The sequence below is a fragment of the Hippichthys cyanospilos genome, chromosome 21, assembly GCF_059441005.1.
Source record: "Hippichthys cyanospilos isolate Australia breed blue-spotted pipefish chromosome 21, RoL_Hcya_1.0, whole genome shotgun sequence".
Classification (NCBI taxonomy): Eukaryota; Metazoa; Chordata; class Actinopteri; order Syngnathiformes; family Syngnathidae; genus Hippichthys; species Hippichthys cyanospilos.
Window position 1 is genome coordinate 13,858,141 of NC_142389.1, and position 27,539 is coordinate 13,885,679.

General features: G+C 39.9%; 1 protein-coding gene across 3 annotated transcripts; it reads right to left on the reverse strand.

The window, feature by feature from the left end:
* Positions 1-1,149: 1,149 nt before the first annotated feature.
* On the reverse strand, positions 1,150-23,086 carry LOC148406686 (ankyrin repeat and MYND domain-containing protein 2-like). 3 transcript variants are annotated; one of them, XM_088405588.1, is made up of 10 exons: positions 22,818-23,086; positions 14,226-14,290; positions 10,305-10,443; positions 9,630-9,728; positions 9,393-9,553; positions 6,936-7,150; positions 6,611-6,746; positions 6,299-6,427; positions 4,617-4,740; positions 1,150-3,682 (listed from the first exon to the last, which is right to left on the reverse strand). In XM_088405588.1, exons 2-10 carry the CDS (start codon positions 14,265-14,267, stop codon positions 3,528-3,530), a joined length of 1,200 nt encoding a protein of 399 aa, XP_088261714.1. In that variant the 5' UTR covers positions 14,268-14,290; positions 22,818-23,086; the 3' UTR covers positions 1,150-3,527. The 3 variants fall into 3 exon arrangements, with proteins under 3 accessions (XP_088261714.1, XP_088261713.1, XP_088261712.1); XM_088405587.1 differs by lacking the exon at positions 22,818-23,086 and adding an exon at positions 15,274-15,415 and having other exon boundaries at positions 6,638-6,746; XM_088405586.1 differs by lacking the exon at positions 22,818-23,086 and adding an exon at positions 15,274-15,415.
* Between the last annotated feature and the right edge of the window lie 4,453 nt (positions 23,087-27,539).

Here is a 27,539-nt window from a genome sequence, read left to right on the forward strand (position 1 = left end):
CCATATTCAACCTGTTGTCTGCTACTGCTGCATCTCTGCTGCAGTAGGTACTAACAACAGTAAGTAAACATTTTGGCCCCAAATTTTCTCATTCAATCTCGTAGTGTTTTGGGCGAATTTTGAGAACACCACTTTCAGGCTAAAATGCTTAATCTCATTTGTAACAAGCAAAATATGACATTTTTATGTGTAAAATTTGACAGCAAAAAGTAATGCATTACAGTAATTACATTACTTTTGTAATGCATTACTCACAACACAGCTCACCACCATGCGTTACTGTTGCTATCATGCTTTTTTCATCAAATGGTGTGCCATTTTTGCGCCAGATGTTACGAGCTGCACATTTTCCAAAAAAAATATATTTTTAACTCATCAGTCCACAGAATGTTTCTCCAAAAGTCTTTTGCATCATCAAAATGCCCCTTTGCAAATGTGAGAAGAATCTTTGTGTACTTTTGTGACTGTAGCGGGTTTCGCTTGGGAATCATGGATGCCATTTTTGGCCAGTGTCGTTTTTATTGTGGCATTATGAACGCTGATTTTAATAGAGGCCAGCGAGGCCTGCAGGTCTTTGGGTGTTTTTTGGGTGTTCATCCTGAATGAGTTGTCACATTTTTAGGGTAATCTCTGTTGGTCAATCATTCCTGGGATGGTTTGCCACTCTTTTGTCAGCCTAGGAAATGGCTTTGCGACCTTTTCCAGACTGATAATTTCAATCACAGATTTTTTGCAATGCCACTGGAATTTCTTTGGGTCGTGCATGATGTGCCTGCTCATGAGATTTTGTCGCCTACTTCGCTTTGTCTAACAGTTCACAGTATTTAGGCGATTTTTTGATACAACAAAAATGGTGGCAATCAAAATTGGCCACCCATAATCCCATGGGATTTATGCATGTGCATAACCCATGCAAAATGTCAAAAAGAAATCATGTGCTGTCGACAAGCTTCTTTTTAAATTGACTCATGTGCAAGTCAATATAATGTGTCATTATGGAGGAAAATGCTAAGTTTTTAGCATTTAGCCTAAAAGTACGCTTGTAAATATATGAGTTGCCACGACAGCAGTTCCACGCTTTTGTAATTGGGTATAATGGCTGTATGAAAACTGTTCAATATATAGTGAAGCAACAACCATGACTACATCTGCAATATAAAAATTTATTTGTTTCAAAATTATGTATATACTAATTATTATTTGATTCAAAACAAAAGGCAGGCACTCAATGTGATCAGTATCAAACAATTGTGTGCTCATTTAAACAACAAGAATATCGCCAAAATACACGATGATGAATGTAGTTCATGGATGGAACATGCTGTTTTGCAGTGACCCTTTGACAATTTAGGTTGGGAAAATTTTTGATAAAGTCTCCATGTTGAATATATCCCTGTATAAAGCTCTGACCTATCATGTATAGACATCTGTGCATGAAGAATTTTATATTATGTTTTCAAACATACTATATATAAACGCTCCTGTCACATTCCCACTCTGTGTCACACCTGAGGTCCATTTGCCATCACCCGACAGCTCGGCTGGGGCAGGAGGACGCCGTCTGATTAAACGCTTCGTTTGTGTCTGTATTGTCCCACATGTCTAGTACCCTCGTATGCTTAAGCATTCAGTCTGTGAGTATTTTTTGTATTACTTTGCATTCCTGTATATTTTTCATGATCTGTTTTAGTCACTACTTTCATTTTCAGTCTGCGTTCTCCTGCAAGCATCCGTTCTCCCCTTCGCGTTTTTGGTGCCTACGGTTACATAAACTTTTCTATGTCTTTTTGAGCTGTACTTTGACCAGTGTTATTCTCTGACTTTGTTTTGGCACTTTGCCATTTTTTAGTATATTTTTCACATATTGCCTGCTGTTTCTGTTAATAAATGTGTTTATTGGACTTTATCGGGTGTGTCCAGTCTGTTTAGGGTCTACCTCTTGAATTCTTCGTTTTACTATGTAACATCTCCTTCACAAGAGCCAGTTGCACTAGTTTGATTTATTTTACTTGGTATCTCATATTAAAAATTCTATGCGAGTAATTTAATAATGATTTTAGTGTGGTTGCTTTTCAAATATTACACCATACATGTAAACATTTCCATTTCAAAATCAGAGTGTTCATCTTTTGAATTGGTTCTCTTTATATATTGTATGGCCAGTTTATTCAGCTACAAATATAGTCACCTTGGTCAGTGGTTCTCAAATGGGGGCACAGGTACCCCAGGGGGTACTTGAAGGAACTCCAGTGGGTACTTGAGATTTTTAATCAAACAAACATACATGCAAAAATACTATAAATACATACACACACACACACACACACACACACACACACACACATACATACATACATACATACATACATACATATTGAGTTAATTAAATGTTTCAGGAAAATATAAGTTCGAAAAACAAATTTTTTGTTCACGGGATTATTCAATTCAATTTTTATTAAACGCAGATTTTCACCCCATACTAGAATGGTTCAACCCAACCTGTTATGTGCCACCTCTTGTTACCTGTTAATGATTTATTTTTGTGAACAGAACTCTACTGTGATCCCAAAAGAGGACTCTTTATAAATTGAATTTTTTTCTGAGGACAAATCTATAATTATTTTTCAGGTCTGACACTTTATGTTGATCATTTTTGGGGGACAAATATTTATTAATAAGTTTATAATTTATTTTTGTGGACAGATCTCCACTGTAAGCCCAAAAGATTATGTCTGACACTTTATGTTGATTATTTTTTGTGATTATTTTTTTAAAGATTTCTTTTTGACAACAGATTTTTTTTCTATGATCCAAAAGAGAACACTGTGTTGGTTATTTTTTGTGGACCAATACAAATGAAGTTAGAAGGATTCTAAAGTTTAATAACTCAAACACTGATAGCACATTTTGAGTCTTTATTTTTATTTTTGATTTTTTACCCCAAAATGCTTTGCACTGGTTAAGGGCTGAAAACATATTTCACAGGGGGTACATCACTGGAAAGAGTTTGAGAACCGCTGACCTAGGTGAGTCAAATTTTGATTGATATCATAACCAACTTCAGGTAAAATAATATTGTATTTTTGTATTAGATAATGTTATGCAGAATCTGATGATAACATTATTTGACTTTTTTTCTCTTGTATCAGGGAATGTTTAAACATACCGTTAGGCTTACATACAGTAAGTGAGGTGTCATACATCTAACATTTGGCTTTGAGCACCCCCAAAAGGGAACTTGGGAGCTTGTTCCTCTTGCCACAATTACACACCTAAGAATACTGTGTTGAAATTCTACCAATCAAGTCTTGTTTTGCTTGCTGGTTTGCAGATTTAACTTGGAGGGAGTTTGAGCATGTTAGGTGAAAACAACTAACAATCAAAATCCACAACTATATCAACTGGCCAGAGTTTTACAAACAGAAATCTCATGCCATGGATTCTGTTCAGCCATGGCTCTGCAAATAGGGAAGTTGGGCTGGGGGAATCACTTTATGAATATTTTCGGTGTCTCGGATGATTCCTCTTCAATCCTGGGAGCTGGACGGTTCATGTGATGATGCAGATGGGCAGCCAAGCAGCTCAGCAGGGCACCCGCCGACGGCAGCCACCTTTTCCTCTGCCCGCAGGCATAGCTCCTGAAGGAAGTTGGCTGTCTCCATCACCAGGTCGCTCTCATCATCTAACAGAATTAAGATGATTCATGGTTTTTTTTAAGCTGTAGTTCCTTTATACCTTTTCCTTGTATACCTTTTATACCTTTATACTGCGTTTTTAAAACTTCTCATACACCCTTGATTCGAATGATTAAATGACAGAGCTTGCAACTAGGGTGAGAAAACCAGAAAACATATTTATTTATATATATATATATATATATATATATATATATATATATATATATATATATATATGTGTGTGTGTGTGTGTTCCGTTCATTTTATTTGATGTTAAATTGTGAAAGCATTCATGACTTTTCAAATAAAGCAATAAATTCAACCAGCTTAATATATTTTTAAAAATGGACTAATTTTTAAATTTGTCAAAATGCGTTTTGTGTCTACAATTATTTGGTAACGAGACAATGAAGCCAGCAAAGCTAAAGCAGCATTTTATTTTATCATTCCGTTTTTGACTAAATAATTGGCAGCAAACTGTTTGGAGGAAATTTACCCTGTTTGTTAAAAGGAGGTGTGCAATTAGCAATTTTTATTTTTGTTCTTAAATTGAAACTGTTCGTGAATAAAAAGGGCACTTATGTTTGGCTTAAATGATTTGTTTTGTTTTGTTTTGTTTTGTTTTCGCAAACATTTGAAATGGAGGGTCCTTGGAAAAACAGCTTTCCTAAAATGGGTTTCTGAGTCCCAAAGGTCTGAAAACCTCTGCTCTATAGGGGAGTCTTCAGAAGCCTTTAATACCACCGCTAAACGCTGATACATTAATTTTTTATAGTATGCTGCTCAAGAGGAACAAAAGTTCACTGAATTTGTAACACTGTATTTTCTGTTTGTTTGTTTGTTTGTTTGTTTCATTTTTTAATAGGGTTACTGTATTATATTTTAGTGAATATGTGGCTGTCTTCAATGTTTCCCTGAAGTGAAATAAAATGTGAGCACCTTTCAGCTCTTTCAGTCTTGGGGCATCCCTTTCCACGTCTGCATTCTGCTCCTGCATAGCCCTACACATCCTTTTGTGGGTGAACCAGTGCAGCTTCTGACATGTCAAACTGCAATAAGTTACCTTTAAGACAAAAAAAACAAGCTGAAGTCATACATTGGTAGTTTAGCATCAGCTTATTTTGAGTACGAATACATATATACAGGGGTGTTGTGGGCGTGGTACGCGGGGGTACATCGTCCACCCACTTCTCCCAACGCCACGTTAAATTTTCATTTCGGTTCGAGTTATGCTTAATAACGTTGGCCTGTGATTATTTTGGAGCTAGTAAAACATTAAATTTAACGTTAGTTCAACTGGTGTTGTAGCCTATGATTGATGTTGTCACCCACTTAAAAAAATCCCTACTACACCACTGCAAAAAAATAAATAAATATATTATATATATATATATATATATAGGTGTGATTGGGTGCGTGAATGGTCGTGCGTTTCTGTGTGCCCTGCACTTCAGGGTGTCTCCCGCCTACTGCCCCAAGTCAGCTGAGATAGGCACCAGCAAACCTGTTACCCGAGTGAGGATAAGCAGCTCTAGCAGATTAGGCATTGCATTGGATTTGAGATAAATCTGCATACATACTGTATTCATATGTATGAAAGTCCACAGTTGTACACTTGTAACCAAACATGAACATGTCATTTGAGATCAATCAAGATATCACCTTGTTTTACAAAAGCCATCTCCTCCTAATCCCTCCAATTACAATCTGCTTTGTGGTCTTTGATAATTTTGGCATTACAAAGCAGAAGACCTCACATTCTACTGTATTTACTCTCACACCAGCAAGCTACTTTTCTTTTGATTGGACAGCAGATGGTTAAATCCTGCCACAGCATGCTTCTAAATGTGCTGAAAAATGCACTTATGCAGTTGTATGTGGATGCATTGTTCTTTTTTCTTTTTTTTATGAAACAAGGCTTTGTAGACTGAAATTTAGCTTACATGGACAGGGGTAAAATATTCACTCAAAAAAAAAAAAAAACACTATTCATCAGGCGATGAACGTGTTTACAGTACATATGAATTAGGAGTTACTTGTAGCCAAGCCTCATAAATTGTGGTGTTTTTGACCAAAATATGGTCATGCTAGTGTGATGCCCCATTCTGACCTGGGTCGCCAGTTCGGATCGTCTTTGTCTTGTGTTTAGCCTCTTTTTGTTGTGGAAATACAAAACACAGCACTCTTGAACATAGATGAAATGTTGGGACCATTGGCGGGCATTTTAGCCTGTTTAGTGATGCCATGTGTTTACAAGAATTTACGAATGATAAAATGGCGAATGGACTTCCACATATATAGTGCTTTACTACCTTGGATACTCAATGTGTTTTACGCCTACTAGTCATTTATCTACTGATGACGTCGCATTAGGAGCAATTGGGGATTCAGTGTCTCGCTCAAGGACACTTTGACATGATCTTGATGGTCGGGGGATTGAACCCACAGCCTTTCAGCTGGGAGACAACCACTCTTCCACCAAGTCATGCCACACCATCACTGAGCCATGCCACCCCATTATGAGACAAACAGCAATGCAAAATGGCTTAGTTCAAGCTTTGATTTGTTTCTGATGATATGGTATCCATATTTGAGAGTAATTGTCTTGTAATGTTACTTACAGATTTACAGAGGGAGCACCGCTTGTCAGCTCCCCGCTCGCCACATGTAGCACAGTAGTCCGCATCCACAAACGCCATCTGACCTGTCAGTGCCTGAGTTAATACTGAGTACGCTGTTGGGTCGTTTCCCTGTAAATGAGTCAATATGCATTTAACAGAATAAAGTTGGTGGGATCATTTCCTATTTAAGGCAGATGGAGGTTTATTTCAATTTATTTGAAAATACCTCCAATTTTATTGTGACTTCAATTTTGAAAATACTGTACATACATTTTATTTTCTAGGCCATGGCTCTGGTTATTCTTCACTTACAATCTCAACTGGTGCAATGTTTCTCACCAGCTGCTGAAGTAGTGTAGTTTCACAGTATGGGAACTTCCTGATGCAGTCTCGAATGAATTTTTCCTGGTACTGTGGAAAGCCGTCACTGTCTCTCCCTCTTAAGAGGCTGGGGTCCATCGATAAAGAATTTAAAGAAAATCCCAGGCATCACAATCATGACTAGATTTCTGTACCTCATCCTCAAATTACAGTATGTTGTCATCTTTTTCTTGATGTTTAGTGTGTTTTATTGTATGAAACTGGGTTGTCTACAGCTGAACCGTGGACCACTACCAGGAATAATTTTTACAGTTACCTCTTCACCAGTGCATCCAACTTGTCATCTCGTTTCTGTAGGAAGGTCACACACTTCTGTAGCACACAGCTGATGTAATGCATCTTCATGGCCAGAACCTCATTCATGTCCTGCTGCTTCACACACTGCTCGCACAGTAGATCCATCACCTGGTAACACTTCTCCAAGGCCCCAATGTTAACCAGTGCAGGGTTCTCTCTTACCAGCATGACTATCTGTCAGATCAGAATGTTAGTTAGCAATTTGTACATGATTGAATGTTACTCTACACTAGCCACAATGTCATTTACTGTAAGATTGAATGTAGCTTTTCATTGATGTCAGGAAATCACAAAACATATACACAAAAAAACTAGGATACTAACTGTCATATTAGCGGTCATATGGCGTAATTGCCTAAGTCATTTGTCAATGATTTCAGAAAACAAGAGAAAATGCCATTTTTAGAGCACATTTGTGTTTTCATTTTGATATTGTTACATAACACTCAATGAGATGTGCAAGTAAGCAAAGGGAAAAAGATCCAATAAAAACACCAATGTGCATCGTAAAACTTTTTTTGTGTTGAAACATTGAAAACATTGAAACATTACTTCCATCATACCATGAGGCCAATGATTATGCTGCATCATATAAAACTGAAAATACAACTGAGCAACCCAGGCAAAGCAGAAACCAAATATACCCTACCAAGAGTGGAAAAAGTCATATAATGTTTTTATTGCTCAGTCCTGTGGTTTCCCTTTTCATTTTACAGTCTTTGGACTGTGTCAGTTGGTGAAGTACCTCTTTTGCACCTGTTGATAATTATCATTCATAAATTAATATTTAAGATGATCAAAGACATTCATCCATCCCGGATCCATCTACGACTGTATTTTACAGTTGGCTCGCTGTGGCAGCAGATTGAGAAGGGAAGCCCGGCCTTCCCTCTCCCCAGCCACTCCTTCCAGCTCCTTCAGAAGAATCCCAGGCGTTCCCAGGCCAACCAAGAAACATAGTCCCTCCAGAGTGTCCTGAGTCATCCCGAGGGCCTCCTCCCTAAGAGACATGCCCAGAACACCTCCCCAGGGAGGCGCCTGGGATGCCTAACCAGATGCCCGAACCACCACAGCTGCTTCTTCTCAATGCGGAGGAGCAAAGGCTCGACGCTGAGTCCCTCACAGATGACCGAGCTTCTCACCTTATCTCTAGCGCTTGTATGCGGGATCTCTTTCTTTCGGTCATGACCCACAGCTCATGACCATAGGTGAGAGCAGGAACCCAGATCGGCCGGTAAATAGAGAGCTTTGTCTTTAGACTCAGCTCTCTCTTCACCACAACAGACCGGAATGGTGTTCGCATCACAGGAGACGCTGCATTGATCCGCCTGTCGATCTCCTGTTCCATCCTACTCTCACCCGTGAACAAGACCCTAAGATACTTAAACTCCTCCACTTAGGAAAGGATCTCGTCTTGGATCCAAAGAGGGCACTCCACCCTTTTCCAACTGAGGACCATGTTCTCAGATTGGTGCTGATCATCCCAGCCGCTTCACACTCTGCTGCAAACTGCTTCAGTGAGAGTTGGAGGTCATAGCCGGAAGATGCCAACAGCACCACATCATCCACAAATCACAGAGATGCAATGTTGAGACCCCCAAACCGGACCCCCTCAACCCTCACTGAAAACGGATTCGACTTACTGCCAGCAATGTGGACAAACTCAGACATCGGTGGTACAGGGACCGAATTACCCTTTTGAAGTGGTTCAATACCCCTTACGGTGATCACTTGTTTTTCGTGGTTAATGGAGACCGGAATCCCCCCGCGAAAAGTCAAATATACATATGTGGTGTGGGTGTAAAAAGCGGGAGTTGGGGTGGGAGTAGATTACAACACCACAGGGACGTGTCGCGAAACTCATTAAACGCTCCTCAGCACAGGTTGCTGTCAACAGGCAGAGGAGCAAAGACAACGTTCACCAGACCGTTGGAAATCTCTTACCTAGATTTTTTTGATGATAAAACGGTATTTCAAGTGTAAACTCTCCAGTGTTATCATGCTTGAAGATGTATAGATCTGACTTTAATTCAATGTCCAGACCGCTGCCAATATGACCGCAGCTCCGCGAAACTTCCGAGGAAAGGCCAGAAGTAGCAAGGGCTCTCTATATTCCCAAATCGCCCCCACAAGACTCTTGGAGGGACACGGTCGAACGCCTTTTCCAAGTCCACATAGCACATGTAGACCAGCTGGGCAAACTCCAGGGCACCCTCGAGGACCCTCGCAAGGGTGTAGAGCTGGTTCACTGTTCCACAGTCAGGACGAAAACCACACTGCTCTTCCTAAATTTGAGGTTCGAAGCTCGCTCTTGGGACTATGTTACAAGATGGATTTTTTTTTTTTTTTCTGTGAGAAAGGGATGGGATGGGATAGAAATCCATTCCTGTGTCACCCTCTAATTTACAAGCCTTACTTTGACTGGATTGAGGTTAGTTGTCATAATGATCTTGTGCAGGGGACCTGCTAACCCAGGGGGCAGCTTGGGCTCCTTCTCCAATCCTTGAGGTCTTGTGTAGTACTCCAGCCTTGCCCGGGAAAAAAAGTTGTTGATGACTGTCACACAGTCATGCTGGCCTGTCAATAGAATGTACACCAATGCTGCATTGACCTTTAAATGACTTTTGACACTCAACATCTATGCATGTCTCACCTACAAACGCTGCCATTTGTGCAGCTGTACGACCCACAGAATTCACGAGATCTGTCTCTGCTCCAGCATCCAGCATCATAGATGTTATGTCTGTCTTTCCTGTAGGGAAGTAGATATTTAATTACATTTAATTATACAATGATTTTATTGTATTGTCTATTTGTCTTGACTATTTTCTATCAGTAAATGGGTTTTAAAGTGCATGCATTTAAGAATAATGGTATTGCCCGTGTATTAAAAATTAAAAACTGACCACTATATACATTTTGTTCTCGTGAAATGAACATTTTGCTCAAATAAAGGTAAGTTGAGCTCTATATTGCTCATAATACAGTAGATCACATTAATTATAACCATCCATAAATACCATGCAAAGATACATGAGCACCATAGAAATTACATTTTGTAAAAGCTACGGGCAAGTCTTGCTCATTTTTGGGGTGTGGAAACATTCCTAAAATAACTTCAAATACACTCAAAATTTGAGAGACCATGATATGTTTTTTTAACTCCTCTTTTTTGTTTTAACAAGCAGCATAAATGTGAAAAACATGCATTACTTTGTAGAAATATAATGATTTAAAAAAGATTCAGCATTTAAACATTTTTGTTGTAGACAACAGTAGTAATAATCTGTGAATTTACTGAGAGGTGGGTTGTTTTTTTTGTTTTTACCTGACAAGCCAGCAAACATGAGAGCTGTGTATCCATACTCATGTTGGTTGCAGTTGACATTAGCTCCATGCTGTAGCAGTAAACGACACATGTCGGCTTTGCCCTTATAGGCTGCATGCATCAGTGGAGTCATCCCGCACTGAGAGATATAAAAGTGGGCTTTTATTATGATTGGTGAAAAAAAAAGAAAAAAATCTGCTTTAAGAAACACAAAAAAATTTGATGTTCCTTACACATTCTGAAAAGGAGACCTTAAAATGCTCGGCATGACTGATTATTAAATTTCTTTAATAATAATAGTAAAATCACACTTTTTTGTGTATCTGGAAGATGATGTGAAGCTCTGTCACCTGATTGTGACAGGCGTCTTTGAAGGAGCCCATGGAGTGGAGCCATTCTATTATCAAGCAGCTCTGAGAGCGACATCTGCCTCTCATGAGTCATCTCCATATGTTTCTATCACAATGGAGGATAACATATGTTCGGCGTGCGGAAGAGTGCAATACGAGGAACAGGTAAGATCCTGCTCAGAAACCTCAAGTTCCGAAGGAATATATATATATATATATATATATATATATATATATAGTGCTCCATTTTGCCTGCGTCACCGCATCCGCAACAAATAACTTTTGCGGGGTGACACATATTTTCTAATCAGCTTAATTAATAATTAATTGATAATCAAAATATAATAATATAAAACTAATATAGTATTAAAATATTTATCGTTATTCAACAAAACTTGATGACTTGAGAACATTATTAACAACTTCGTTAATAATGTTCATGAATAAAATAGCGTCAATCGAGAACATAAAAAAACAAAACACATCTTTATTTACAAAAATGGTGGTACTGAGGAGCCGATTTGTGAGGTAATGACCTGATGACCTGTAGATGACAATTTGTTCGAGTCACAAGCATGGTTCCAGGAAAAACTTCAAAATAAAATTGCCCCAATGCTGTTTGTTTTATGTGTTACTTCAGTCGTCCCCCGCGGGTTTAAGTCTAAAGCCTTAACTTTAGACTGCGGACCGGGGGGGCTGCTTTAAAAACCACATCACAAACGTATGGACAGGGTATGGTATGGACTTTTTGTCCACTTTCTTTTTAATCGCGAGAGGAGAGGGGGGGGGCGAGTTTTCCTGCGCTTCACAGTAGATCGGTAAAAAAGAGCATTGCTGAGAACTTTCACTTTTCTGGGATGTGACAGAGCCAATATTTTAACGGACAGCACCTTTATTCTTTGCGGCAATTTTCGCCTGTCAAAAAATAGCTCTGTTTCGTATTGAAAGCTCAGCTGACCGTGTTGGATCGCTCCCGGTGACCGCAAAGCGGCCGCCATGATTCATTCCTGCCCCCTGCGTGAGCCGTTGAATGTTCCCGAAGTTGATTGGTTGTGGCGACTCGAAACGCGGAAAAAGTAAATAAAAAAATAACTTCACTCGAAAGGCTCTTCTCGTGACCGCGCGCGGCCATTTGCGTCACTCCATTCGCGTCCATCGCGTCGCCCGACGAGCACTCGCGCCCAGTCACGCGAACTCCATTGACTACAATACAAAACGCTCCGCTTGTTCGCCTCGTTCGCGTTCGGTGCACGCGCACCATTAAACTAAATAATCTCCAAAACATTATGTGCAGCCCGTGTGCAGCCCACGCGGCCCGGTACCAGTTGATCCACGGACCAGTACCAGTCCGCGGATCGGGGGTTGGGGACCACTGGGTTACTTGATTTCTCATGTTTTATTATGAAGTGTTGTTTGACTTCCTTTATAAGCACAGGAGTCACCAGACAGATGTCACCACGGCACATGTTACACTCCAGTAGATCTTCAGTGCTTCAGTAAAAATTTCACCAATAAAAACAAATTCACTTATAGCGCACATGCCGCATACTAACTAGTATATTTAATTAATTGCTACTCTATACGGTTCACATGATAAATACCCACATGGCTAATTAATATGGTAATTTATTCCTGCATATTACGTGAAAGCAAGAGGGGATAGGCAGGAGACGAAATCACTTCAAGAAGTCAGTAACTTTAGCGACAAGAATGTGTTAACAATAATATTTTTAATTGACTTAAAGTGTAACTCCAAGATTAATATCAGAAAGGTATTCGCCTGCAGCAGCAAGGAATGGAGTAACTCAAGTCCGAGCTACCTAGGCATCACAAGTCTGTCTTCAATTCATGCTAAGTCAGCTAACGTATTCATTTGTTGTACGAGCTGTCGAGGGAATTTTCAGTGAATTTCAAAAGCATGAAACGATGATCATTTTGACAACACCGCATTAAGCTTGTCTTACTTGACAGATAGAGCATCTGGATTAGGGGTGTCAAACTGTCCTGGCCTGCAAATGGTTTTAATACAGACCATGAGATGATTTTGTGAAGTATAAAAATTAGCTGAAATTTTTAATAAATAAAAAACTTTAAAATATGTTATGATTAATATCAATGTTACTTATTTAATGGTGCTTGTTTTAGACCGTACAAAAAATTGGAGTTGTTGTTTTAAAGTTACATAAATGTATACCATAAATTTATTGGAATAGATTTTCCTCCATGCACCCACAATCTTAAACAAGTTTGACATTCCTGCTCTGGATTGTGCAGTAGTTCTCAAATGGCCTACCATCAATTTTTTAAACCATTCACATTTATTTAATAGAAAATAGCATCTGTCCTGACAAAGATTCTGGGATCTCCTCCCCTCTTTGTAAAAATGCCTTTTAAAAAGTATCCTTAAGCCCAAAGAAAAGTAAACTGCAATTTCTTTAGTATCAATGACAAATTAAACAAACGAACACTCAAAGTAAAAAAGCGGACTTTTCTACCAAAATGGACCGTTATATTAGTGGTTGTGATATGTTTAAAATGATGACAGACGCTATTTCTAAGTTCATTCTATTTGAATAAATTTTTCTGTGACATTTATTAACATCTGATTTTGATTTTTGCACTTGACTTGGAAATGCTCTTAAATGGTAAATAATATATGGTGTTAGCTCAAAACCTAACAAAGATTCAGCAATTGTAATGTTGCCAAAATTAAATTCTTAGATTTTAGAAAAATACATTGACATTTTTGGCACCGACGTCTTTCAAATGTCCATTGCAACCAGTAGCTTAAGGAAGAAATATTGACCTCAAACATTGAGGAAGTGTTGGAAGCCCACTTGAGGTAAGGAGATCATCTGAGATTTGAACACTTTAAAATCGGAGGAAATTTGACATTTCAACGGATGAAGTTGGGCAAAAATGGTTTTGTTGCATAAAACAGCATTCCAACTAAGCGTTTCTTGAAGCATCATCTGCCAAAGTTTTCTTTTTTTCCTGTTGATCCCTGTTCAGTGTGTTTTTCAATGTCAAATAATCTCAATGGGAAACTTGATTTAGGATTTTTGTGTCACAATTTGCCATTTGGTATGGCCTAGCTATGCCAAGTAAATTTGAACATGGATATTGTATGCCAAATACAATATTATGTCCCAAATATATAATCCCACATGAAGATTATACAATTTTGATGGTTCAACAGTTTTGTTTTGATTTGTTTTCTCAACATAATAAGTAGCCATATAGCAATATTACATAAATTTTGCAAGATTTACATCTCATTTCAAATATGCCCTCTTGCATTTTGATGATACATGCATTTATATGAATTATATATTCAGCTACAATTTGAACTTCTGTACTGCTGGGAAATGAAAATAAAACTTCAAGGATTGTTTTTGTTTTTTTAATCACAAAATTGACATTTTTGTAAAAATAATGTATTTTGGTCAATAAATCCAAACTAATCAACATGACCTATATCTCATTCTGTGTAAAAAAATATATATGTATCTATATCTATATCTACTTTTTCATCTGGAAAAATATAGATATTTATCATTTGTGTCTGTACCTCATCCAAACAGTTGACTCTTACTTCTTCACTCATTAGCATTTGAGCCGCTCCTTCCACATCTCCTAGAAAACCAAAATCATGGTATTTAAATTATGCAATGTGTAAAGCAAATATGATAAAAATGCTCTGATCTTGAATACAAGCCCAACTGTTCTGAATAAACCAAGGGGGCTATATATATATATATATATATATATATATATATATATATATATATATAGGAGGGGACAGCAATCTTCAAAACAGCGAAATTTCAACACAGCTGGTTAAGAAAAAACTAAGAATAAATAGCAATAATTGGAGGGATGTTTCCTGACTTCTCTCATGGTATGAGTTCACCAAGGGATCAACCCTCCCAGACCAAGCTCAAGGGCCCAGTGTTATTTGTACAACCCAACATATCACATAACACGTTTCCTTACATTCATAATTAATTTCCATCCAGGTGTGAAAGGCATACAGTAGTTTCAAATTAAAATTGTTGTTGTTGTTGTTGAAATTGTATAAAAATATCACTACTACATATTATATTTGCCTCAACACATAATCAACACCATAAGAGCCAATAAAAATGTTGTGGACATTTTTTTTAGGATTTAGACAAGATCAGTAAAATAGTCCGGAAAACAAAGTCTTTTTGAGTTTCTTTTATTTGAATCTTTAAAGACACAAGTATTAACAGACCAATTTGGTCATCTGTAGGAGCATGTGCAGGAACAAGTGAAAGATTCTTAAGGCTATGGAAGTAAGCAACTACAAGAAGGGAGTCAAATACAAAATGATATACTGTTCGCCTGTGTTTTCTGTCTCACTTATCTATCAAGGTCTCGCTACACAGTTCTTATGTATTGTTAAGCGAAAGGATCTTGTTCAAACAAAAGGTAGTCAGTGAACCACAAAATGTTATAGTTTGAATACTTATTATCCATTTTATTGTGTTCATGTTAATCATGAATTTAATTTAATATATTGGTTATTTAGATATGATACTAATAAGATCAAATATTGCAGTACTCAGAAAACTTTTAAAACATGCTTTACTTACCAGCATCAATCACTTGTAAAAGTTTCCTCTCAGATGCTGTAAGTTCCCCTTTGTTCGCCACAGACATTCTTCAATTCTTAGATATTATTTATGCTCTTTTTACGTTTGTTCATGTGAACAAACTCTGCTTGAATTCTAATAAGAGCTGTTCTCAAAGAGGCTGAAGAAGTGTAGTTAAGTGTACTTGAGAAAGATGAGCTATTCCTAGAGCGTACCATTTGCAAGCAAAGGGGGAGGCAAATGCTGACATCTGCATTGGTAACATACTGGTAACTTGATGACTCTGTTTGCATACACAATCATTGAGTAATGCATAATACATTTAATAAAAAAGCAAAAATACCTATATTAAATGCATCATGTTGTACTTGCCATGTGTTCTCTTATATTAAAGCATGCTGTGTGAGATTGCTATTCCAATTTCAAAAGCTGACATCCACTTCAAGATGTGGTTTAAGATAATGGAATTCAATATTTTACATTCATTTTATCTATAGTGTACAGCCTTTGCCTTTAGGCTGGACAGCAGGGCAACTGGGTAAGGGTTTGTTAGGACGCGTGCGTCGATCAAATAATTTCAATAGTCTTTTGTGTTGCGTTGGATATGCCGATCCGTTTATTTCGTCAACATTCCTTTCAATCAATATCTTGATAAAACAATAATTCGGGTTACAAACCAAACTGAAAATCTACCTTAAAGACCACACACGTTCGAAAACTGTTTGCGTCTTGCCCTGTCCCACCTGCCTGCAATCACCAACCAGCACGTATTTATGTAACCATGGCAACCATGGTTCCACCCACCATAATAGATTGGCATGTCTTCAGGCAGTTTGTTTAATTCTCTTAATATAAACAAATTAGAATACACAAAAAGGTTTTTGGCTCCAACACACCTGCCCCTAATTGAGAACGGCAGGAGACCGTGAACAATTCAAATCAATATTAACATAAATGGAGCCAACAAGTCATGTAAACGAAAACAAAACAAACCTCTTAGAAGCTTAAGTGTCTGCTTCTTGAATCAAGCAAAGCTTGGTTATTGGTCTGTCCAGTGTGCTGGTTTTTGTTTTAACTCGTGCAGAACGCACTAGTCCCTTCTTGTCAGCATAGATCTCTAAGACCCTTCCCAGCAGCCAGGATCCACGTGGGGCTGTTGCATCCGTGATCAATACAATGTCCCCTGGGACAAGACTTCTCCTCTCCTTGTTCCACCTCTGCCGCTCCTGTAGCAAAGGCAGATACTCCCGGAGCTACCGTTTCCAGAAAAGGTCGGAGATGTACTGGACCTGTTTCCATCTCCTTTGGAGGTAGAGGTCAGACTTCTCAAATTGTCCAGGTGGTAGAATTGGCGTTCTTTTCATGGTTAGAATGTGGTTGGGAGTGAGAGCTTCCAGATCGTTGGGCTCTCCAGATATCCTTGTTATGGGACGATCATTAAGAATAGCTTCGATCTCACACAGCACAGTTTGAAATACCTCATCATTCAAGGTTTGCTGGTGTAGAACTGATGTCAAGATCCGCCGAATCATCCTTATGATGCGCTCCCATGCACCTCCATGATGAGAGGCCATTGGTGGGTTGAAGTTCCACTGGATTCCTTTCTCCAGGAATGCAGACTGAATTTTGCTGTGGTTTAACGCAGCCAGGGCTTCCTTTAATTCTCTGTTAGCACCAATAAAATTGATTCCATTGTCTGATCTCAAATGGGATATTGGTCCTCTCCTGCAAACAAACCTGCATATAGCATTTATGCAGGAATCCGTATCCCAACGTGTAAGCAGCTTCCAAATGGACTGCTCTGCATGCCCTACATGTGAAAATGACGCCATAGCGCTTTTCGATGCAGCGCCCCCTCTTGATTTCAATTGGACCAAAGTAATCAACTCCAACGTTGGTAAATAGAGGAAGACCGGCAATGATGCGCTCTAAGGTTAAGTCAGACATCTTCTGCTCACCTAATTTCCCTCTATGGCGTCTGCAGAACACACAGCCGGACAGGATCTTTCTTGTTGCTGCATGAGCACTAGTTATCCAGTATTTTCTCCTCAGTCTGGATAGAACATGATTCCTTCTACCATGACCCACCTGTTCATGGATGTGCTTTAGTATAAGTGTAGATATATGGAGATCTTTTGTGAGGATAACAGGATGTTTGGACTCCTCAGGCATTGCTGCTTTACTCAATCTCCCTCCAACTCTAAGCAAGCCATCCTCCAGAATGGGGTCCAGTTTGTACATGGGGCTGTCTTTCCTTACTTCACCCGCTCCAGATGCCAATACAGCCAATTCTTCTGGGAACCTTTGCTGTTGAGTGAAGCGAATGATGGCAGATTCAGCTGTAGAAAGATCGTCTGGTGTTAGATACTGGTTTCCTAGTGCAGCTTTAAGGTGTTTCATTTCCTGTGCAACTTTTTCTCTATTTTCCTGTCTTAGCTGGTTTCTTTTTTGACTCAATTCCAATAGAGTCAGCCTTAATTTCAGGATCCAAGCAACTGACCTCTTCAGTTTTCTCCAGTCGGAAAAGTAGGTGATTAATTGGTCTGTAGAACTCGGGGCATCGAACATTAACGAATTGCTGGTGAGCTCCTTCTTGACCTCAGGGTCATCAGCAGCAATGTTATACTCCAAGGTACAATCTGCATCTGGCCACTCATCCTCTGGTTTCCATAGAAACTCTGGGCCTTCAAGCCACCCTCTATCCATCAGCATATCAGCAACCTTGACTCCTCTTGAGGCTTTGTCTGCAGGATTCTGGCTGGTATGAATGTACTTTTACTGCGTGACATCAAATCTTCTACGAATAGCAGCAATCCTGTTTGCCACAAAAGTGTGAAATCTCGTCTTCATTTCTGTTGTATTTTAGAACCGAAGTGCTGTAAGTCCAGAAACAAGAATTCTTAAGGCATAGCTGAATTTCTGCTCTCAACATAGTGTCAACACGAACTGCAAGAACAGCTGCAGTGAGTTCTAAGCGTGGAATGGTGACTTGCTTTAGGGGGGCCACTCTGGCTTTGCCGAGTATGAAGGAGACATGAGACCTATTGTTGTTGTTCCATATCTTCAGATAGGTTACACAGCCATATCCACATTCACTGGCATCAGAAAAGTGATGAAATTGGCCACAGGTGGTTTTCCCGAAGGCTGCAGGCTTGAGGCACCTTCCAACTTCTAATGCCCTCACCCTTTCCAGTTCCCCCAACCACTTTGTCCACTGCTGCTGGAAAATTGGGTGAATTTCATCATCCCATCCATACTTTCTCCTGCACATATCTTGCAGCATGAGCTTGGCGGGAAGAGTGAGTGGGGCAAGGAAACCCAATGGGTCGTAGATGGAGCTGACCATGGATAAAATCCCACGCCGAGTAGGAGGCTGTTTTTTGAGGGCTAATTTGAATTTGAACGTGTCTGTCTCAACACACCAATGAAGTCCAAGGGCCCTCTCAACTGGTAGTTGGTCTCTGTCAAGGTCCAATTCATAGAAATTCTTGGATCTATCTTCCTCTGGAATGGATAGTAGCACTCCACGGTGGTTGCTAATCCATTTTGTCAAATGGAAGCCTCCTTTTTGACAAAGATCCATCAAGTTCCTGAGCATTTTAACAGCCTCTTTCTCTGATGGCAAGCTCTTGAGACAGTCATCCATGTATAAATTTCTGTTTACTGTGTCCATTACATCTGCAGGGAAACTGTGCTGGTTATCCTCTGCTGTCTTACGGAGTGTATAGCAAGCACAGCTAGGAGATGACACTGCCCCGAAAAGATGCACAGTCATCCTATATTCTATTAGTTCTTGGGACACATCGCCGTCAGGCCACCACAAGAACCGAAGAAAGTTTCTGTCCTTCTGTGCCACATTAACTTGATGGAACATTGCCTTGACATCAGTCATTAAAGCTACAGGTTCTTGCCGGAATCGGGTGAGGACTCCTAATAAATTGCTGGTGAGGTATGGACCTTGTAGAAGCTCTTTGTTCAGAGACTTTTCTCTGTACTCTGCTCCACAGTGAAATACCACACACAGATTTCCTTTCTTGGGATGGTACACTCCATGGTGTGGAATGTACTACACCTTTCCATCTAAACATTCCAATTCGTGTTCAGCAACACGTTCGGCATATCCTTTGCTGATTACATCATTCATAAAGTTTGTGTATTCTCTGTGGAACTTCTCATCTCTCCCAAACCTCCTCTTCAATCCAAATATGCGTTGCCTAGCAACACACTGTTTGGCAGACAGACTTCCTTTTTTCTGAAAGGGAGTTCCAGGGTGTAATGTCCATCTTGAATCTTACAAGAATCAGTCATGATTTTCATGAACTTCTTATCATCCTGTGACATTTCATCTTTGTCCTCCGATGTCGTTTCATTAAAATCATGGTTATACTGATTGTGCAGCAATTCCTCCAAATGTGTTATGGAGGTCCTGTTGACAGTAACGCACTCAGCCTGCTCACTGTAGCCGCAAAGGGGACCATTAACAACCCACCCCAATAGGGTCTTAATGGCATATGGCCCATTACCACGAATGTTCACAACTTCCCACGGTTCAAGTAGTTTAGAGGCATTGGTACCAATCAATAGCTCAACATCAGCTTGAATGCGTAGAAGAACAACCCCATTTAAATATGGCCACTTAGCCAGCTCCTCTTCTTTAATGATGTTACTGGTTGTAACAGGCATTTTCTTTTGAGTGTAGACCTTGGGCAGGTCAAAGAACTCTTCTTCAGTGAGGCTTGAGATTTCTAAATCTGTCAACATGTAACTGGATACAGATGCCTTTGCGCCCATGGTCAGAAGGCTGATTTTGGCTTTTCTTCCATTCAAATTCAACTTCCTCATGAGGGCTTCTGAACAAAAGGTATCTGTGCTGCCGGGATCGAGGAATGCATAGGTTTTAATTACTTTATGTCCCTTGCTGGACTTCACCTGCACAGGTAGGATTGACAAAACGCCATTACTGTCACCGGCCCCTGTTTGTCCACAAGTTTGCAAGGAGACCTGTGCGTTGCTCACTGAAGGCTTATTTGGCTGACTTGCGTTGCTTGACCTCTACCTTTGGTCAAAGTAAATATGAAGAATACTGGGATGCCTTTTATTGCACATCTTGCAAAATAAACGGTCAGCACAATATTTGCTTAAATTGCCTTTGCGAAGGCAGCCAAAACAGACTCCATTTTGTTTTATAAAAGCAAGTTTGTCTCTGTGTGACTTCTACTCCATTGTTGGACACTGATCCAGAGTGTGGTCTTTAGAACAGCATATACAAGAGGCGGTGTTGTGAGCTGTATTACTTTGCTTGGGACTAGGTGGAAATCTTGCTTGCTCTTCTTCAGGCGGAGGGATTTCGATAGTAGTTGCAAAGCTGTATCCTTTAAACCTGGGTTTGCCTTGGGACTTCAATCTGTTCATTGGCTTTCCTGTGTGGTATTCTGAATGTCACCAAAGACTGGATCTGAGATCATTTTTACCTGGCGCTCTATAAAGGTGACGATGTCTGTGAACTGGGGTCTGCGGTGGTGCCTTTCCATTATGCCACATGCAGAGACTCTCCAAATCTTTTTTACCTTATATGGAAGCTTTGAAATGACGACTTTCATGTTGGCTGGCATGTCAAGTTCTCTCATATATTGTACCGTTTCCATGGCATTACAACACTGACGAAGGAAGAGTGAATATGCTCAAAGGGATTTTGGATCCTCAGATTTCAGCAGCGGCCAGTTGTGCACCTTCTCCATATATGCTGCTGTAATTTTATATTCATCTCCAAAGTTTTGGTCAAGAAGATATTTTGCCATGTCATACCCTCTGTCTGGTGCCATGTGTTGACAGCTCCGTTCAAGCACGTTCGGCTGACCCTTGGTGTACCTTTCCAGATAGTACAGACAATCCCCTTTGTTGCTTGCGTTTCTCTCAACGCAGTGTACAAAGGCTCTAACAAAGGTTCTATATTGTAGAGGATCCCCATCAAAACATGGTATCTACCTGGGTGGCAGTAAATGAGAGGTTTGCTGTTCCATTACCATGGCTGTGATTTCATTTTGTTTTTGTAGCAAGTTGCACACCGTTGAAGTGTCATTGAATTGAGAAGCATTCTGTTCCACAGGGGGGTTGCTGTGGGTAGTATGGCCAATGTCCCATGCTGCATTTATAGGTATGTGTGATTGTGAAAAGGGTGGTGGTTGTACACGTCGGGGTGGTGGTTTTGTTTGAATATACAGTACGTTTGCTGCTGTGGTGGTTGTGAAATGAGTCCTTGCTGCTGTTGTATAGGAGGCGGTTGTTGTTGTACATAGGATTGTGCAGATTGTTGTCGGGGTCGCTGTGGTTGGATAGGTTGTGTGACTGGTTCATGTTTTCTGGCTAGGGTGTGTTGTGCCACCGAAGGTTCTTTTGGTCTTGAACCTTTCCTAAAGTAGGAGTCCATTCCATCAGATGGTGCTTGTGAAAGGGTTTGGTGAGTGGGAGATTGTAGCACTGATATTTTGGCATTGGCAGCAGCCAGTTCTGCCTCCAGCTCCAATGTTTCCTTTTTCTTTCGCAGCATTTCCTTCATCTCCTCAAGCGCATGCTTCTCCTTTAATGCTGCTGCACGAATTACAAGGGCAGCTCTGTCTGCCTCTACCTGCTTGCGAGCTTGCAACGAAGAGGTGCTGGACCTACTCACTTCACTCCAGGTGTGACCTTTAGTGGATTTTGTGCTTTCAACATTAGAGATGCTGTCGTTGGGATTGATTTCATTTTCCACATCATCATCGCCACTTTGCACAGCTTGGGTCCTTTTTGTTCAATCATTAACCTCCTCAATAAATTGATCGATATTGATCGTTTTGGCCTTGAACCAAATGTCATGTTTGTATATTTCTTCTTGAGGTATTAGTGGTAGAAGAGCACACTGTGCCTCTCTGGCATCTTTGCATAGGTCAAGATATTTCACAAGTGCACTTTGCACCTCCTGTTTGCATCCTCAATTTTCCATTAATTCTCCAATTGTTTTCTGCATGTTGGATGCCCTTTTTAATTTAGAATTTCTCTCCTTTTGCAATGAATCAATGTTCTCCATTAAGGCCCTTGGTGTTAGTTTCACCTTGCGTTTGGAGCCAACCTGTGACCCAACTTGAGATTTAACCTGTGAAATTTCACTGTGAGCACTTTTCACCCTCTGAAGGTTCATCCATTATTTGCATTGCATCACCATTTGAGCGCATAACATGCGCTTCAGCCATGGAGGGCTGCGCAACCACGTTTGGCTCGTTTGGAACCATAACACCTTTACCTGAATCCATTTTTGCAATACAAAACCCAACCAGCAGTGTGAAATGTAAAACAGTACCTTGTTATTTCAGTCAAACCCCACAGAAATTCATCACATTACAATCAAGACCTTGTAAAACGTAACGGAGATGAAACCATAAAACCACCAATGCATTGGATTTTACCAGAGCGCTCGTATTGACACTTTTTTTTTTTCCAAGTCCCCTATGTGTGCACACAGTATTTTAAATGGCCATATATTGTTAACCAGCTGGTAGCGCGCTACATACCTTTATGTGCACAGTGTACCTGTCCAATTCAAGTTTGGAAAAGTGCCCCAATGCCAAGTTCAAGCACCGGGCCGTTGTCCTGGTCGATGTGATGCGACGCGATGCGAGGTGGCTGGGCAGCGCGGCCGTCCGCTCACCATGGATGTTCTGGCTGGCTGCCTTGCTGGTCCCAACGTTCGCGGTGCCTCCGCTGACCGTGGATGTTCTGGCTGGCTGCCTTGCTGGTCCCAACGTTTGCGGTGCCTCAGCTGAGCCAAGCCAATGGCCCGCACGGCGTGTCTCCACTGGCGTAGTCTTGTGGTCCGTCCAAGTTTCGCAACAACACAGCGAAACAGCGCTTATTTGTCCTTTCATGCAACGATCGGATGCCGTCCAAACCGAGCAGCCGTCACGTTGCGTTTCCTATCAGTTCCCAATATACGTTAAACTGGTAGTACGTCTCAAATTAAGACTACAGTTTTCGACATTGTACAGCCTTTGCCTTTAGGCTGGACAGCAGGGCAACTGGGTAAGGGTTTGTTAGGACGCGTGCGTCGATCAAATAATTTCAATAGTCTTTTGCGTTGCGTTGGATATGCCGATCCGTTTATTTCGTCAACATTCCTTTCAATCAATATCTTGATAAAACAATAATTCGGGTTACAAACCAAACTGAAAATCTACCTTAAAGACCACGCACGTTCGAAAACTGTTTGCGTCTTGCCCTGTCGCACCTGTCTGCAATCACCAACCAGCACGTATTTATGTAACCATGGCAACCATGATTCCACCCACCATAATAGATTGGCATGTCTTCAGGCAGTTTGTTTAATTCTCTTAATATAAACAAATTAGAATACACAAAAAGCTTTTTGGCTCCAACATATAGTAAAACATCAATTGCGAGAAATAAACCAAAAATTGAATGTAAAATGTCGTCACTGACTTCATTGTTCCACTGAGGAATGGTATGAATGCTGTACATGTCCATCAAATCCAGGGTTACTGGGGCATTGTTGCCTATGACTTTATGTGAGCTGGGATACGTTTCAACTGATCGTTTCACTAAACAGGACGAGATGTGCAGAGCAACATTTCCCAACCTTTACTGAGCCAAGTCTTTAGTGAAGTAGCAATAATAAATTAAACCGATATCCTACAAAATGCCACAATTATTTTTGGTTTCTGACATTTAGTGGAAAGTCATATTAGTTTTCTTGCCAACTATTATTTGGTCTTGTAAACTCTGTGCAGACAAAAGTGCATGAACATTACAAAACAACAATGGATGAACATTACAAAACAACACTGTACAGCTCGATACATTAACATGTAAAGTGCATGAACATTAGTTAACATGTAAACCTGGACAGTGGACACATCAAGGCAAATCCTTCTAGAGGAACACTGACTGATCAGCATGCTCAGATGTAAGCGCACACCTCTGAGCAGAGATTATATCTCCGGCGGTAGAAAAGATTCTCTCCGATCGCACGCTAGTTCCGGGCACACACTGGAACTATGGGCCAGATTAGTAGGTCACCATGATGGCGAACGAGGTCCTTTTGCAAGTTTGTCGTATTACTGTTATATTAATTTTTAGTAAAGCACGTCATGCATATTGCATACTCTTTGTCCAGTGCCTTCCCGTCGTCAGTTTCAAGAAACCCGAAGTGCTTTCTCACTTTGGAGTGGAAACTGGCGGGTGGGTCTTTAATCCTTTTCTTTGTGCTTTCCGCCGTTCTACTTGATTTCTTTTTGCGCTTCATCCCCCTCAAACAGAAAAGGAGACACTGGGTAGTGACGGTGACATGGACAACTGGTAAATTAATTGTGTTGTAATAAAATATTGGGATTGGCCATCGATGTATTGATTATGTATTGCTACAAAGAACACAACAGTATATAGCAATATCGATTTTCCCCCGCCCCTAATATACATACATACATACATACATACATACATATATATAATTAATGCAAAAATCGAGGGAAATGCATAATAAAACATTGAGTTGTTGGTACGTCCAGAACTGATCCAAATCCGATTTTAAATGGCAGTCAATAGGCCCGACATGGGCTAAATTCAACACCTATAGGGTGTATGTCTTGGGCTCACGTTTGCAAGCATTTAGAAGAGATGGCAGCATGGCTTATTGAAAGTCATCATGTTTTGACAATGTATGCAATATTTTAGCCTCCTAGTGTTTATGTATGATTTTCCTTTGACATCACACTTGAAAAACATCAATATCCCCAAGTTGGGTCAAAATATAATTGAAAATGGACTTTACTTGAATTGTATTGTATCTATCAAGTCAACAGTGTTATCAGTGTTAGCTCCCGATAAGTGAGACATACTGACTAGAGTCAAGTTGTTGACGTTGTACACGCTGACCAAATATCTCACAGATGTGATTAAGATTTCTGTTCTGAAAATTTGATTTAAAAAAAAAACACATGCTAATGAAGACAACATTTTAAGAAAATGAAGCTGTCTGTGTGTAGCTTTTGAGTGGAACTTTGATCAGTGCTAACATGATGTCATCAGTTGTGTAAAATAACGAGGTCATAGGTGCTGGCTGTGGCCAATGAGATTGAAGCTTTGTGTCACAATGTATGTTGTTGCTATTGCTGGGCTACAACAGGTTTGTCAAACTCATTGTTATTATGAGCCATATTGTTAATCTTCCAGTTGGGTAGGAGCACATGTGGCTAAAACCAAAATTGTGGCAGCCTCTATTGCTGTAGATTGAATTGAAGATGATGATCCTCAATGAGTTAAAAGGAATGTTTTCTGTGTTTTCTGTGCTATCCTCTGACAAACTCTTCGACAATGTGGTCCATCCACTCCTTTGACGTCACACTCCCAATGTAACTTCTGACAGGAGATGGGTGCAGGTACAGGTTTTGTGATGGCATGGGCTGCCTGCAAGATGCAGTAGAGCATTCCTGTTTCATATGTTGAAAGTAGCAGTGAGCTTGCATGTTAACCTCAGATGACCTCACCATGGCTCCAAGCAACCATCAGCACACATACAAATACATGACAAATGTATGATGTTTGCACTCGCAGTGTTAATAACACAAGAGGTATGACAATTTTCCGTCATTGATGGATTTGTTTTAAGAGTTGACGGGGAAAAATTTAAGGCTGTCCGTCATTGGTGTGCACTTGCTTAACTATGCGGAGAAATACTGCAGCCCTATAGGCTTTAATAATGCAAATCAATAAAATGGGAAAAGACATATGAAATTGTTATTTCTATAGTTTTGTTTTAAACGAAATTCGGCTAGTATAGTAGTTAAATATGAATTACCTTACAGCGCCTTCTCTGTTTTACCCATATTATTTATTTTATAGTTTAGTATCCACATTCCACACATCGTTTTAGTATACATATTTATAAGCATATATTTATTAAAAAAAAAAAGTCAGCAAGATAGAAGCCCTGCTCAACCCGACCCGAATGTAATGAATAACATTTTAGGCCCGACCCGGCCCGGCTTGGAATTAAGATCTTACCTCTACCAGATCTTACCAGTAACACTGTGTTACTGGTTTCAAACTTCAATGGACAACTGCTTGGCCCAAGCCCATTGTTACAGTGTCTGGGAACCCTCAATGCTGCAAATAAAAGAAATGATGCAAACAAAAACAAATAGAGCGGCAAATAAAAGAAATGCTGCAAAAAAAAAGAAACAGTGCTGCAAATAAAAGCAACGTTGCAAACAAAGGAAACAACACTGCAAAAAAATGTTTGCAGCAGTTCTTTTGTTTGCAGCATTGACCGTACATTGTGGCCCTGAAGTGCAAATCATACAAACTAAAAACTAAGCAAACAAAAAAGATAATCACAAAAAAAAAATAATTAAAAAACACCTTACAGGAGAGAAGTACAAGAAAAAAAAAGCACTGTACAGTTAAATTAAATAACATAAATATGCAAAGGAAAAATGACATTTACCTTTGGGGCAACGTGACTTCAGCTGGTGGTGGGTGGAGCTGGAGGGGAGCAGTGAAGAACCTGAAGATTTTTTTTCTTTTTTTTTTTTTTTCTTAGACGAGAACTTTGCTTAAACGAGAACATATCACCGGTGTGATTTCCTTCTCTTTAATCCATAATAGCAGAAGCCTCTCCATTTTGTTGTTGAACAAGGTCCGTCTCTTGGCAAGGAAAGTCTTGCCCTTAGAAGACTTGCTTGCTTTCATAGCTTCCTTGTTATTGAGAATTGTAACGATCGTCGAGGGGTTACGGCCATACTCACTAGCAAGGTTAACTATGCGTGCGCCTCCTTCGTGTAACCAAACTCACGAAAGCATATTTCAACCCACAAATGTGTAACCAAAGTCACAAATGTGTATTTCAATACACAAATGTGTAACCAAAGTCAATGTGCAACGAGAACCACAAATGCATGACTGAAGACACAAAAGCATGAAGAGATTCACAAATGTGCAACAGGAATCCATAAATGCGCAATAGAAATCATAAATGCGTAATGAGGTTCACTTAATGCGCAACAAAAATCCACAATACGTGGCTGCAGTCACAAATGTGCAATGAAAGTCAAAATGTGTATGTTGATTTGTATGTAAGCACATAGTTGAATGCGTACAAAGGATTGGCTGGACTCTTCCACGTGACTTATGCTACAGTCCTGCAGCGGCACAGGAATCGCAAAAGCATGCGGGGATTTGAAAATGTGTGAAGGGATCTGCAAAGCTTATCTGGCCACTTG

What these genes read in the sequence shown, in the direction of transcription:
- LOC148406686 (XM_088405586.1), bottom strand. Translation starts at nt 15,340, where the DNA reads ATGTCTGTGGCGAACAAAGGGGAACTTACAGCATCTGAGAGGAAACTT. An exon ending in TTTACAAGTGATTGATGCTG is followed by an intron (nt 14,291 to 15,273) that starts GTAAGTAAAGCA and finishes TTGGTTTTCTAG; the next exon opens with GAGATGTGGAAGGAGCGGCT. An exon ending in ACATTGCACCAGTTGAGATT is followed by an intron (nt 6,428 to 6,610) that starts GTAAGTGAAGAA and finishes ACTCATTTACAG; the next exon opens with GGAAACGACCCAACAGCGTA.